Source organism: Sarcophilus harrisii, chromosome 1 (assembly GCF_902635505.1).
Source record: "Sarcophilus harrisii chromosome 1, mSarHar1.11, whole genome shotgun sequence".
NCBI classification, from domain to species: domain Eukaryota; kingdom Metazoa; phylum Chordata; class Mammalia; order Dasyuromorphia; family Dasyuridae; genus Sarcophilus; species Sarcophilus harrisii.
This window is the reverse complement of record NC_045426.1, coordinates 493,429,320-493,445,466: the sequence shown is the minus strand read 5'-3', so window position 1 is coordinate 493,445,466 and position 16,147 is coordinate 493,429,320. Positions and strand designations below refer to the sequence as shown.

Sequence of the window (16,147 nt, the reverse complement as noted above, 5' to 3'; positions counted from 1 at the left end):
TTTTTTTTTTTTTTTTTTTTGGATGCAAATGGATTTTTTCATCTCAAATCTATTTGAATTACCTTGGATCATTGTATGGCTGGGAAGAGCTAAGACTGTCATTTCTTCTGTTTTCAGAAATTGTTGAAATTATTCTTTTATATATACATTTTTTTGCCTTTAGTCTGATTTGAAGTGTGTCCAAGATGCTAAAGGAGGCTCTTTCTACAGAGACCACTGCCCTGTACTAGGTAAGTTAGCATATTAAAATAATTTATTGGATAACTGGTTTGGTTTTGTAAGAAATTTAAGTTCAATATTTTAATTTTTATTAGGCTGACAGTTAATACCTTTGGAAGTTGATTGAAAAAATCATTATTTCCTAAAACACTTGATTGGCTACTTTTTTCTGCTTATTAATTTTGGCTCGGTGGATATATCTTTTTATTTCTATAGAATTCATATGCTTTTCATGGGTGGAAATAATTTTCTAAAATGTTGTTTGTTTTTTTAAACTATGATATTCTAATCTGACTGCTAAGTAGTTTAATAGAATTATGATACTTGGACCCCTAAAACTGGAAGTAACAATCATGGGCTGGAGGGATGGGAAGTTGGAATATATGTGATCTTCAGGTAGTAGAGAGTCATATTTACAGTCTTAACAGTATATAAGTTTCTTGAGCACAGAGACTATTGTTTAATGTTATATCTTTGTACTTAGCACAGAACCTTGCATATAATAAGTGCTTTTAATAAACAATTATTGGATTAAAAAAAACATAAAATAGGTTTTATCACTTAAATTTAGACTATTAGGATATTTCATTACATTCTTATAAAATTCTACTCTCCACTCCTAAAGCAACCAAACAAACAAAACTAAGATACCATCTAACATATCATCTGTCATAGAAAAACTAATTTAGGCCTTAGTGATTTGCTTATTGATGCAAATTGTGCCCAGGGACAATATTTGCAGATCATATTAACCTTTACTTATACATTTCTTTGCTTGAAATAAATCTTGTAAAATCTTATTTTCTATAATATATAATATACATAAAATCCTATAACTGTTCTTATTGCTTTCCCCCTGTGGACTTTCTAAATTTCTTTTCAAAGTCTTCTGAAGATACATGTCTACAAAAGGTTTTTTTTTTTTCCCTCTCAATGAGAACTGGGTGTGCTTATGTTAGCTTAGGTCCTCACTGCTCTTTGGCTCTCAGACTTGATCTTTACTCCTGTATGGAAGAGTAGAAAAAGGCAAGCTGAAAGAGAAAAACAAATTATCCCTTTTTTTATTTCATAGACATGATAAGCATATTAACTAGCCCTCATACCTATTTTCATGCTCATAACATATGTAATTTAAGTAACGCATGTATTTTCATCCCCATTTTACACAAGAAATTATAATTCAGAGATGTTAAATGATTTGTCTCCATTGACATAAAATAACATGCTCGGTGTCAGTATCCAAATCTGGTTCTTGAATCTAGTATTCTTTCCCCTTATTCTACCCTGCCACTGGCATTATGTATCTTTCTGCAGATTATTTTTTTAATAATGTGTAGCCAGTTATGCTACTGAAAATAGTCCATGTAATTGGTCTCTGAATGTCTCATAATTTGGACGCATAAATAGTCTCAAAAAAAGGTCTCATATTTATTAGCATCAGAGACATTTCAAAAAGTTACCCATATGGAAAAGTCAATATGTTCAATAGATAAAAATAATCAGTGGTTTCCTATGAATTCTGTAGTTTTCTTAAAATATGTTTTTCAGATGTTTTATAGTGACCACCTTTACTTCTAGTAAACACAATTTAAGCAGAACCCTTTCAGTAAATTATTTGTAAGTGAGTTCTAAAAAAGTGTCAGTTAACATAAGGTAGATTTGAATAAAATATACTTGGAAATATAAGATATTATAAATTGAGTCATAATACAAATAATAGGAAAGTTCTACTGAAGTGGAAGTCACCAAATGCTATAGCTACTTCTGTAGTAAGTCAGAGATTTCAAGGATAGTCTTTTCTTCTAGGTGTTTCATATTGTCATTCTCCAGACCAGACCAGAGCCCCTGGTCTTTGTATTTCTTCTTCCCAACTTGTGACACAGGCTTTTTTAAAGATAAGGATTCATTTTCAGTTTCGAAAAACTTGAAGACTCTACTGCATTGAAAGAGCACTGTCGGAGGGGAGGGAGAGGTGTTTGACATGTACAACTACTTGTATTAGAAGATGCTATAAAAGTATATAGGAGATTGGTAACCTGAATGCTTCTTGAGATGAGGTGATCAAGGCAAAGACTCTAATGGGAGCAGGATGAGATAGCAAAGAAGGTTTCATTGAAGCACTGAAATTTGATTTGGGCTTTAAAATGAAGTTTGAGGAAATATTCACAAAGGTAAAGATCAGCATTTTACAGAGGACATCAAAAAATCCACTTTTACAAGAGCATAGCAAATGGGGAAGAAAACAATGTTAAATGAAGCTTAAAAACAGGATGCTGCCATATTTGTCAAGAGTCTTCAAAAGACAGGCAAAGGAATTTGGATCTTATTTATTAAACAATAGGCCTTTTAAAGCCTTTAGCATGAAAGAGTGATGTGAGTAGATGTCTTTGTACCATATTTAATTCTAAATGCTAGTGATAAACATATGGGGGAAAAAAAGAGTCCTAGCTCTAAAGGAGCTTATAATCTATAGAAGAGCACAAACACAACAATAAGAAGCAGGAAAAAAAGGAGGGAAAGATGGGGGCATGATGGAGAAAATGGAGTTGAGTCTAAGGAGTTTAATATGGTGGGGAAAATTAATTTTACAACTTTATCAAGATGGATTGGAGGGGTTTGAGAAAGTTATTATAATGGTCTTAGTATTTGGTAATAATGAGAGATTGTACTAAAGTAGTGTTAGTGGGAATAGAGAGAAGGTGACAGATAGAATAATAGCAGTATTATAGGCAAAATTGAATAGATTAACATTTGTCCCTTCAGTTTGGAGCTTTTAATAATATATTCCTCTGTTTATAGATGAATCTAAGGCCCCTGAAAGTGAGTAAATAACTTGTTTGAAGCTTCATTCTTAGATGGGATTAAACAGAGGGAAAAGTGAAAAGGTCTGTTTAGACATTTTAAATGTGGCAGATCAGTGGTAATGTCAGAAATGCAAACAAACTATCAGGAGTGAAACAGATTTTGGGAAAAATGAAAGTTTAATCTGAAGTCCAGAGTGACCAATAAGCAATTGAAGATAGGGACCTGGAGCTTGGGAGAAAGTTCCATGTTGGTTATAAAGATTTAGAAGTCATTTATATGAAAATGATCAGAGTCATGTTAGTGAATGTCTGTCAAAAGAAATAGTTTGGAAGGGACAAATTGAATATAATCTTCTCTTCTTGTTGTTTTTCCATCATAGAGCACTATGCCCTTCATTTGCATCCAGTGGTTTGTTGAATTTATAGTTTATTGTTGATTTACATTTTCTATTATTATATCAAAGGTCGTTCATAGACATATATTGCCAGTGATTTAGTTTGTTTTGCTCAGTTGTAAGTTGTATAGGAGGACATTATAGAGTCAAGGAAAGGGAGAATCATTAGGAAATAATAGTGATGGATAGTAAAGAAATAAAAAAAAAAATACTTGTTTATTTTTTTTTTTATTTCTTTACTATCCATCACTATTATTTCCTAATGATTCTTTATTTCCTAATGATTGTTTAACATAGCAACAATAACAACAAAACGCTCAATAACTCTTGACTTAATCATCATTCTACCCTTTTGTTTGTTCCTCATCTGACCTGCTTTTCCCAGTAAGAACCTTCCTATTCCCTTACCATATGGTAAATCTTTCTATTTGTATTACTTATGTTGCCTAGGGTTATGATTAAACACTAAATAATTAGGCTAGAATGCCTCTCTTATGGGTGGCCCCAGTGGAGGGAGTAGATGTAAGCAGTGAAGATGCTTACCTTATGTTTTCCTTGCTTCCATAGGCTCTCTGTGCCCTTAGGCCATAGGCTTCTGTCTTTTTTTGCACTTTGGAAGGTTTCAGGTTTTGCAAACACTGTCTTGTAGGAACATGTAGCTAGTAACTAGGAGCACTTAATTGGGAAGCTTACTTAGGAACAAATATAAATCAATATGTGATACCATAAATATGTTTGCATTTTACAATAACTCCCATTGATATGTTGATCATAAAAGAACTTTAAGAATAAGATCCTAGATTTCCATTTTTGTTCTAATATTTATAGTTCTTTTCCATTTCCAAAGGTAATACAGTTCATAGTATTTGATTTTGTTTTTTTTCCTCAATAGAATTTTATTTTTCCAAATAAAGGTTGAATATTTATTTTGTAAGATTTTGTGTTCCAAATTTTTTCTTCCTTACTTCCTCTCTCTTCAAGACAGCAAACAATCTGATACAGGTTATACACATACAAAATGTTTTTTAAAAAATGTTTTCTATTGTCATGTCCTCTCCCTAAGATGATGAATTAATGGGTCTTCAGGTTATATGGTACATTGAGGGTTTTTTTTTGGGGGGGGGGGAGTGGAGAGTTGGTTGTATGTTTTCTTCACTTTTAAATTAAAAGGCTTAAACTAGATCTCTCGTAGTAATATTTCCATAAGATTATGGTAGAATTTGATTATAATTTAGTAACAATATTAATGTGAAACAGCCTTGGTTTCATCCTGAGGGTTTCCTAATGTGGAAATATACCTGGTTATTATTATTTTTTTCTTGTGGCTTTGGTTTTCCTTTAATAGGCTTTGTGTATATAGGTTTCTTTATTAAAATGATGTAAATGGTCCCCTGTACATCATAGAGGTGTCATGTGGCTCAAATGTAGGCAGAATAATAGATGCCTCTAGTCTTTTCTCCTTCTACCCTACTCCAGGGGAGAATTTAATTATTGTCAAAAGGAAAAGCCAGAGATTGGAACCAGAAATTCTCCTCAAGAACATAAATATTATTCATTTAGAGGATAGTTTCAGGCTCAAGCTAAACTTCTGATAGATCCTTTTTAATGGATAAAAGGAGGACCGAAGATTATATCCAAGGTTTAATCTCTTTACCACTAAATTCTGGTTTCACAATGAGCATATATAAAAGATAACAAAGAAATCCATTTATCTAAGTTGTTAAAACAAACCAGAGAAAATATGCCTAGGAGAATATATATAATGGTAAGTACAGAGTAAAGGAACTCTCTGCGAGCAAAGTAACTCAATTTATCTAAGCTAAAATGCTATATTTCACCCAAGGGGAAATTCCCCAACATTTGCTTGCTAAAAAATCTTATTCTTCAGCAGCCTGAAGAGAGACTGGCACTTTCCATCTTCTCTCTTGAAAGCTGGAAGCTGGAAGTGCCTGAAATGACTTGGAGATTCTTAAAGAAAGGAGCAAAGCTTTCCTTTCTCCTGTTCTTACTAACTTTGCTTGCCTTTTACACAGATGTGGGGTATTTTGACTTCCACCAGTAAGGCAAGAATCCCTCGTTAGTGGACTTTGGGACTCAGCTTACATAAATAAATTATTGGTCAATTAATGTCGCAAATGTCAGAGGGTTTTAAACCCCTGGATTAGGTCAGACTCTGGTAATTGCTTATTTGGAATACTCATCTTAATACTTTCTGAGTTTTAGGGGATTGCTTAAAATACTTTTTCTTAGTCTTCTTGTCTCTGCTTTAGTCTTCACAGTGCCATTATTCTAAAATACCACTTTGATTATTCAATTCTTTCTTTGATTAAAAATAAAAAAATATCAAGAGAGTTATTGAAGACTCTTAATAACCTTTTATATTACTTATTTCTTGGTTACTTTCTTACACACTTCTTCATTCCAGTCAAAATATTCACTTAGCTTTTGTTAACATTTGATCTCTCATTACTGTGCCATTGGACATGTTGTCCCCTATCTTTTCAAAGCACTCAGTTTTCATCTCTTACAATCCCTAGATTCCTTCAAGATGTAGCCCAGATGCCATCTCCTTTAGGGGACCTTCCTCAGTTCTTCCAGTTATAAATTCTCTGTCTTTAAATTATTTGGGATGACTTTGCATTTATTTATCTGTATATATATTCACTGTGTCTCCTGAGTAAAATGTAAGCTGGTTAAGGATTGGGACTGTTTTTGTTTATGTCTTTGTATCCCTGGTGCCTGGAGTAGCTTCTTACAGATAATGGGCACTTAAATGTTTGCATTGAACTGAATTGAGCTCATTTGAGTTTAATATTTTAAGTAGAGGTGTAAGAGAGAAGGTTTTGGGTTTTTTAAGGGATACTCTTTTCAAAAATTTGGATTTACCAAATTGACAACTAATTGTGAGAACAATTCACCATAAGATTTCTTTTAAAAGTTAGCAAGAGGGGCAATTAGATGGCTCAGTGGATAGCGCACCAGCTCTAAAGTCAGGAGGACCTGAGTTCGAATTTGATCTCAGACACTTAACACTTTCTGGTTCTATGACCCTGAGCAAGTCACTTAACCACAATTGCCTCAGCAAAAAATAAAAAAAATAAAAGTTAGCAAGAGCTCTTCTGAAGTATGTAATAAAACTGTAGAACATGGACTTAAATATATACAGGAACATTTTGTTTGTTTTAAAATTTGGGTATGCTATTTCTTAGGAAAGAAAAACAAAAAGATGCCACTAATCAGTGGAACAAATTCCATTGAAATTAGCTACTTCAAATTAACTATATTTTAAGTCATTCCCCTATAGCCATTTTTTATTTCATTTTGTAACTATAGAGTAGCTTGTGTAGTGTTTAAATTTAGGTAGTGAATTGTTTCATTTTTTTTCTCTAATATAAGAGGTTTTAGTAAATCACAAAAGGCAAAAAGTGATTTGACTTTTATGAGAAGATAAATATTTGATTCAAGCATCTTTTAATTTAGTCTTAATTGATTTTGAGTCTGTTCTTTTTAAACTACAAGATTAAACCCCCCCTTCAGTGGAGATAGCAGCTAGAATAGTTACTCTGCAGAATGATAATAATTGTGCTTGTTATAATTCAATGGTTATTCTTATGATACCTAACTTTTGTCCCCTAATGACAGGTGAGCAGAATGGTAACCGGAATCCTGGTGGACTACAGATTGGTGACCTAGTAAACATAGATCTTGATCTAGAGATTGTGCAGTCTTTGCAACATGGGCATGGAGGATGGACTGATGGCATGTTTGAAACTTTAACTACAACTGGAACAGTTTGTGGCATTGATGAAGATCATGACATTGTAGTACAATACCCGAGTGGCAATAGGTTGGTGATACTTAATATTAAATAGTGGTACACTTAGGATGTATACATAAAAATAAAAAGAAATGAAATGGATGCAACTAAAAATTTTTTTAATGTAGAGGCCATGTAGAGTTTAACTTTAATAGAGGAAAACTGAAAGTATTCCACTTAAGGGGCAAAAATAAACCATAAGGAAATCCTGTCTCAAACTGTGGCCTTGGGCAAGCTCCTTAACCTTTAAGTACCCCAGGCAGCTCTCTAATACTATATATTACAAACATAATGCTGACCTATTATATACCAGATGCACACTGGTAGAGGAAGTTTCCTTATACCAGCAAAATTACAATTCTATCCCCTCTTTCTATCCCTAAAGAAAAAAGATTTTATAAGACCAGACAAAAACTAATAAAGTAGAGAAAGTCCCAGAACACTGCTCTGAATAAGTAATGTTTTCCCTTTTTATTTACATTTGCATGTTATTAGAAATATAATAGGAATGTGATATTAAGAAGTAGAAAATAATTCTGGTTTTGCTCCTAAGAGTATTTGATTTGGCAGTCACATTTTAAAAGGTATGATGACCCTAGAAATATAGACCATATAGAAATGAATCAGAATGTTTTAAAGAGACTTCGTAAAAAAAATTGTGAAGTAATTTCAAGTTGGTTATCCATGACAATTAAAAAACCAGTTATTTTATCCACCTATGCAATAGTTTGAAGAACATTAACTGTAAAAGAATAATAGTAAGATACTGACTTGTCCCAGGACTTTTTCTTTCTGAACTCCATGGGAAAAGATAGAAAGAGATTATTAATGTATTAGTTATACAAAGGGACACTTAAAAAGATTTAAGATTGGAAAAGTACTCTTATGTATATTCTCATTTGATCTTTGAAACAACCCCTTAAGGCAAGTACTAAAGTTATTATCCCTATTTTGTAGATTAATAAATGGAAGCCAAAAGATTTAATGAAATACCTAGAGTAATATAGCTAGTATATGTTAAGGTTGGGGACTAGGAAGGGTTAGATTTTGAACTTGGGTCATATTAACTTTTATGGCCAACACACTATTGATTATGCTATGTATTATTATATTAAAAGTTATTCAGGTAGAATACTAGCTAGTTTTGTTTTTCCTTATGCAGGCTGAGGGATCTAATTAGATAATTGATTATAGAGACAATGAATTACTGTAATAGGCTACTTAGGGAAGTTTTGGAATATCCATTTTTGAAGGTATTTTTAAGATAGAATTGATAGGCATAATATTAATAGTTGCTTAAATTTTATATCATATGTGTCATTTAAAATAATGCAAAAACAACGCTTAGAAGTATATATTTGTTAGCAATACTATCAGGATGGAATTTTAATTTCTCAGTAATTGGTAAAGCTCTGAGTCAGCCCTGTGCCTTCAGACTGTAGAATTTTTAACCATTCTTCTGTGCTGCCTTCTTACATAACTTTGCTTCTGGAATGATTTGCCTTAAACCCTCTAGCATAGTTTTCTTAATAATTTAAGAATTATTTAGATACTCTAAGAAGATACTTTTTTTGTCCTCCCTTTGGGGAGCCATATGTTGTAGTAAAACTTACTGCAATGAAATCCCAGTCTGACAGTAAGACAAGAGGAGTTTGGGGATTGATATACTTTGTGTGCAAGTCACAAATTATGTTCTGGTGAGTTTAAAAACTACATGTAAATTATTTTTCACTTTATAATTTTAGATTTTTTTCCTTGCCTTATCCATGCTTATTTCTTTTTCTAAAATGTGTAATGAATTGTTATACAGCAGGTGATAAAGTTGTCTCAGTGAAATTTTTAAAAACAAATATTCTAAAAGATTAGTTTTTTCCTTTTAAACTTAAGCTTGTCACCATAAAATTGAATTATAGCCTTTTCATTTTCAAACTGCAGGTTGATTGTTTCTGTATGCTATTAGATACCATTACTTTTCTATATCATTTAAGCATGTTTTTTTCCCCAGACAGAATTTTCAATAACATTATATTGCTTTATAAACTTGCAGCTGTACACTTTAGTTTGAGCTTAAACTCACATACACCCTACATAATTATATATAAATTGATTAAGATGATTTAAAAATATATATTACAATAGTTTCTTTAAAAAATTAAAATATTTTACAAATATTTTGAAGATTGACTTTAAGTTGCCAACATTTAAAAATATTTGTCTTAGCAAACTCATTATTTAGAAAAATAGTTCAACAAGTAGAATATTTTTTTAAAAAAATTGAATATAGTTTGCCACTTTATTATTTTTATTTACAGATGGACTTTCAATCCAGCTGTTCTCACTAAAGCTAATGTTGTCCGAAGTGGGGATGCTGCACAAGGTGCAGAAGGGGGCACTTCACAATTTCAAGTGGGTGACCTTGTTCAGGTTTGTTATGATCTAGAAAGAATTAAACTTCTACAAAGAGGTCATGGCGAATGGGCAGAAGCTATGCTTCCTGTAAGTATATAAAAATGGGACGTGATTAGCCAGACTTGTTTGTTTATATTTTATTTACATTTGTAAGCAGATAAATTCTCAAAATCATTATAGAGCAAAACTTCCCAGAGTTGGGTGAGCTTTAATTTATTGAAAACTGAGCCTTTAATTTTTTTTAATTAAGAAGAATTAATGAAAGGGGGGAAGACAAGGAAAATGAAAAAGTTAAATTTCCTTCCCAGAGACATTTCAGTTACTGCTTTGCTTCCTAATAATAGTAATTGCTCAAATTTAATCTGTCAGGTAGAATTCACAGATTCCATATTCCATTCTCTCTAATTTTGCCTCATTGATACAGATATGATGCAAATAGAAAAGATAGAATTTCTGGTAGCCTGCTTAGGACATTGAGTAAGATTGCATTATTAATTAATATTTCACATATGAAGTTAATTTTATTTTTGTGAAGTTGTATTTTGGGATTCCTTCTATTATTTATGGTGAAAATTGTTGTGACCCTGCTTTGTGGTCCTTGAACAATTATTTAGTCTCTCTGGACCTCATTTTTCTCTATAAAATGGGAATAAATGCTTGAACTACCTGCCTCAGAAGAGTGCTGGGAGGAAAGGACTTGGTAAACCTTAAAGTACTAATAGAAATGTGATTTATGAGAATAATACTAATTTCTTTTTGAGACTATAGCATTTAGATATTTTCCAGTATTCATAAACACAATTATTGAAGGTTCCAAAGCTTAATATTTAGTTAAAAAATGCTAGAATTTCAGTATATGTTCCACTTTGAAGATGAGTTTTGCTATAGGACAACATTGTTGTCCTATATTTTATTGATTTGATACAGTAGTTAGTGTCTCTCCAGATGTACTCATTGTTATGATGGTTTCTGAGATGAAGAAACATTAACTCTTAATGTATCTTTTAGGAGAAAACTTGTAATCACTGTGATTTACTTCTTTTAATAATGATTTTATTTATTTGTTTTATGAGAAGATTTCTGTTGCCACTTCAGTGTATTTACTTTAAAGCTTTACTTGAAGATGAAATATTTTGTATAAACTACTTAAAAACATTAATATGATGTCCTTGAAGAAAAAATCTTAATTGTATAATCTTAATATTTGTTTGTTGTGGGGTGTTTGTGGGTTTTTCCCCCTCTGCTAATTAATATAAAAAGGTGGGTTGTAAGGAGGAAAAGGGGTTGTGCTGTCTTAGATTTTAAAATAATTTCAGTACCTGATGGGGAATTTTTATGAAAAATGGTAGATTAAAAGTAAATTAATAAATTGATTCAGTTAAATCTTTTGTTTTCATTCTCTGGGAAACTATTCCATAATTATGATTTTATTTCTGTAATGAGAAATTTTAATAAACTACAAGCACTAATTTTTTAGTAAATTGTACTATTTAGTTCACAGGCATAGAACTTGCTTCAGCAAGAATAGCAATTTTTTTCTTTTGAGCTAGAAGCTAAAATCAGGTATCATTTTTAAAAGTATTAATATGAAAAGTAAATCATTTTGTAACATTTTATATGTGAAAGTTTGTGGCTGTTTGTCATATGTTTCAGACCTTAGGCAAAGTTGGCCGTGTACAGCAGATTTATTCAGACAGTGACTTAAAGGTAGAAGTTTGTGGAACATCTTGGACATATAATCCTGCAGCTGTTTCCAAAGTGGCATCAGCAGGATCAGCTATTAGCAATGCATCTGGCGGTATGTATTTTTTAAAACTTGGTTAATTTTTGAAATATCTTTGAGGACAAGGCATAATTTTAATAATAAATAGTAAGTTACATAAAGGCAGTTGAATGATCTACAATTTTACCTTATCTTGTTTCTTTTGTTTTAATTAGGTAAGTTTGCTTCACATTGGTACAAATCATCCTCTGGCAATGCTAAATCAATAAAAGAAGTAGATGGAGGGACTACAGTAATGTGTACAATGTCTTTCAATTCTTCTACTTGACTTCCTTTTCAATAATTTTATCTAAAAATGGGGTAGCAAGGAGATTTTTCTTATTTATTGTGGTTGATGCTATTTTGGTTCCGATTTGCAGAAATGAAGATTGCTTGTGATAATAGTTTATGGAAGCCTTGACTTTCTAGCTGATTATTCCTTATTTTGATTACAACAAATCAAAGTATAACTTTAGAAATATATTATTAGAATTTAGGCAACTAAAAAAAAAGATTGAATGTCATTTTTACAGAAATGTAATATATGGTATTATAAAGAATTGTTATAATTGTGGAGCTATAAAATTCCTAAGACTTTAAGTGTAGGACTTATAAACCTTGTTGTGCCTGAAAGTGAAAGTTGGGATAATTATTTTCATTTTTTTGAAATAGCATTTTAAAGCAAAATAAAAAATTTGCTTTTCAATGTCAAATTCTCTCATAGTATGTCAGTTTTTAATTATCTTAGTTATAAATACTAATTTTTGAATTGCCTTTACAATACAAATCTATTTCCAAATTCATGAAACATTAATGGTTTTGAAGAAACACCTGATCCTGGTTTCTGCAGTTTACTATAATTTCAGGTAGTATAATTATGACTTCTATGATAAATTATTTATAATAAAGTACAAAAAAAAAGGTTGAAGCATAATAATTCTAGAAGTAGGTAAGACATAGGGAAACATGTCTTGTAATGTTTTAAATTATGAGTTTTATCATATTCCTATGCCTGCAATTTTACTTTGTAATTTCAGAGAGACTATCTCAACTCTTGAAGAAACTATTTGAAACTCAAGAGTCTGGGGATCTTAATGAAGAATTAGTTAAAGCTGCTGCTAATGGAGATGTTGCTAAAGTAGAAGATTTGTTAAAGAGACCAGATGTTGATGTGAGCATTGTCTCTAAACTTAACAACTTTCTTCATTTTCACATGGTTCAGTTTTCTTTTGGGGAAGTTTAATATCAAATTTTCTCTTACAAAATATAAATTTGACCTAGTTTTCCCTTTATTTGCTGTTAAATAACTTGTTATTTTTATTTTCTAAAATAGATGATAAGGTTTTTCTCATTTTTATGTATGAAAACATGTCGAGTTAAATTGTTTTGAATTGAATTTGTGTCTGTGGGTGTGTGTATAAAATAATATATAAGGTATATATGCATTTGTAATTCCTGTACTGTAAGGTCACAATCAGTAGGACATAGACTTGGGGTTTTGTTTTGTTTTTCATGAATTTTCCTTGAATCAAATTTATACACTGTCAAGTCCCTTTTGTCATTATTTACAAAATGACTAGCTTGAGTTAAAGGCAAATTCTTTGTCATTGGAAGAGAATGAAACTGACATTTGGGGAGGTACTTTGAGGGATTAAAAAGAGACAATAGAAAGAGTAGTTTGGGAGACAGATCACTAACCTGATTTGGAAGCATGATCTAGAAGTGGAAGTCTTTGAGTTTTTTTCTTCTTGACTGATCTTTATGATAATTTTATCCTTCAAAAGGTGAAGGGACCAACAATGGGAAAAAATACCATTCTGCATCTGATTCTCACTAACAAGGTAGTTATGATTGCTGAAGTGGATTTAAGGGAGCCACTAGAAGAAATGACCATTTCTCCTAGAATTTTTAGTAGAGGAGAGAAAATCTAGAAATAGATGCACCCTAGGATTTAGAAAAGCAGATTTCAAAAGATTCAGAAGAAAAAAAATAGGTAGAATTTCGTGGACTAAAATTTTTGAGGGAAAGAACCACTTTCCTTTCCAGTCCTTAATTTTTTTTGGTTCTAAGAAAAATATAAATTTAGTTTTCGAAACAAATTAATTGTAATTTTCAAATTTTGCCTTTTTGGTTTTCATCAAGCAGTTGTTATAGACCTATGGTTCTCAATCTTTTCAGATACATTTATTTAACTTTAAAATTTTTTTCATATTTCTTACACAATAGTAATTATAATAGAAGAGACAATATATGTAAAAGTGTTTTGCAAGTGTTAAAATGCTTCATAAATGATCAGTTTTTTGTACTATTAATACCTATTAAGAAAATAGATTGTGTGTTAAACTCCCTTTCACTCTAACATAATCCAATTCCATGGTGATATTTTAATTTAATCCTGTTAAAAATGTTTGTGTCTATAAGAAGGGCCTTAAGGGAATATTAGTAAACAACTCAAATGGCATAATTTGGGAGGGGCATCTTGACAAAAGAAAATATCATAGTTTATTCCCAAAGGGCAAGGAAATTTCTTTTCCATGTAGAAAAAGGGAAGCAATTTTAATATAAAAATATTTATAAAAACCCTATTACAAATATTGTATATTTTTGTAGTGCTAAATAATTAAGTTAAGTGAATGACAATACTTAGTGCATATATAGAATCAAGTATCTCTTGCAATAACTCCTTGATCCCCCAGGGGTCCTCATCCCACTGTTGAAATTTAAGAGTATAGTTATTAAGTGAGATTGTATCAGCAATAACAGCAGATGACAAAAAGCATTCATTATATTTGTTATGAGACAATTGAATTTCTTAAATTTAAGGGAAGGAGAGAAGTTCTGTAAACACTTTTTTGAGTTCTTACAATGTAATAAATGTAGGAATTCACCCCTTAAGAAGTCATAACTACAAGGAATACTCTTCTGTACATAATTGGATTATTTTGGTGGTTTCTGAAAAATATAATTCCTTTGTTTTTAGAGTCAAGGAATGAGGAATAGTGATTGGGAGAATAATTTCACAGAGGCTTGTTATTTGTTTATGATTTAGGGAATGTTTCTATTAACTCCATTTGAAAACTTCAAAAAAAAGATTTATTCTTATATTTAGTAACCATCAACAAAAGCATTTTTTTAAAAAAGCAGAAAAAATGGGATTTAAAAGTATGAATACTATTATGCATATTTTGTTTTGAAATTTTATTTTAACTTTAACAAGAAAATAACAAATATCTTATTTACTTCCATGACTAAAGAAACTTGCTGTTAGAAACATAGCTCAGATTTAATAATGCAAATGAAAAAATAAGAATATTATCAAAAACTTTGCTTCATACTATATTCACACTGCGTTTATGGCTGTTAATAAAGATTTAACTTGTATGCCCACAGATATATAAAGGTAACTGACATTTTAGCCTTTAGAGACCATTGCATATATATTTTGGGTGTTAAGAGTTTGGATATCCTAACATTTATCTTAATTTGTTTTTCAGGTAAATGGACAATGTGCTGGACACACTGCCATGCAAGCTGCTAGTCAGAATGGACATGTTGACATTTTAAAACTTCTTTTGAAGCAAAATGTGGATGTAGAAGCAGAGGTAATTAAATAACTAGTCTCAACAAAAATATAAGCACATGTGAGATTTGAATATAGTTGAATTATCTGCTACTATTCCTGTAGCTATATCACTTTTATTTTTAATTTTTACCTCAGGGCCAGTAACATTTTTTTTTTTTAATTTATTTTCACAATACATAGAAAGATAGTTTTCAGCATTCACCCTTGCAAAACCTTGTGTTCCAAATTTTTCTCCCTCACTTCCCTCCCCCCCAGACAGCAAATAATCCAATATATATTAAATATGTATAATTCTTCTATATATATTTCTCCATTTATCATGCTACACAAGAAAAGTCAGATCAAAAAGGAAAAAAAAAAAAGAGAAAAAAACTAGCAAACAACAACAAAAAGGTGAAAATGCTATGTTGTGATCCATATTCATATCCCACAATCTTCTCTCTGGGTGTTCATCACTGAACAATTGGAACTGGTTTGAATCATCTCATTGTTTAAAAAAAAAAAAAAAAAAAAAAAAAGCCACTTCCATCAGAATTGATTATCACATAATCTTATTTCAGCAATACTTAATTTTTTTTTTTTTAAAGTCAAGTCAATAAGCATATAATAAGTGTCTCCCATATGCTAGGCTTACAAAGATTCCTTCCCCTTATTCCCTTTAAAAAATTAAAAAACAAAAAAACAAAAACAAAAAAACCCCAAGAAAATAATTACTGCTCTCAAGGAGTTCATAGTCAGTGGGAGTGTCTAGGAGGTGAGGGGAAGGGGTGTAAGCATACAAATAGCTATGTATAACAAACCTGATATATCCAGAGTAAATTTGAGATAGTTTTAGAGGCAAGGCATTAAGATTAAGAAAGACTGGGAAAGAAATAATCCACCCATTTATGTAGTTCTTCAAGGTTTGCAAAGTGCTTTCCCGGATTGAGACTCATTTGGTCCTTATAACAACCCTGTGAGGTAGATGATATTATTTTTATTTTGCAGGTTGGGAAATTGAGACACACAAAAGTTGGAACTTGGCAGGGTCACACAGTTATTAAATGTCTGACCCAGGTACCAAACTCAGTTCTTCCTGATATTATTATAGTATTGATAGTTGAATTTGCTTTAGAAGTATTCATCTTTTTTTCTTTTTTCATTAATCCATGAGTCTAG

The 16,147-nt window shown here is 31.2% G+C and overlaps 1 protein-coding gene across 1 annotated transcript in view; it reads left to right on the top strand.

Moving 5' to 3' along the window:
- Positions 1 to 16,147, top strand: part of MIB1 (mindbomb E3 ubiquitin protein ligase 1) — a 154,412-nt gene that overhangs the window by 45,593 nt on the left and 92,672 nt on the right. Inside the window, exons 5-10 of the mRNA XM_023496210.2 lie at positions 164 to 230; positions 7,061 to 7,265; positions 9,548 to 9,731; positions 11,298 to 11,442; positions 12,444 to 12,577; positions 14,901 to 15,008. Coding sequence (XP_023351978.1) covers positions 164 to 230; positions 7,061 to 7,265; positions 9,548 to 9,731; positions 11,298 to 11,442; positions 12,444 to 12,577; positions 14,901 to 15,008 — 843 coding nt within the window. The remainder of the gene's footprint in view (positions 1 to 163; positions 231 to 7,060; positions 7,266 to 9,547; positions 9,732 to 11,297; positions 11,443 to 12,443; positions 12,578 to 14,900; positions 15,009 to 16,147) is intronic.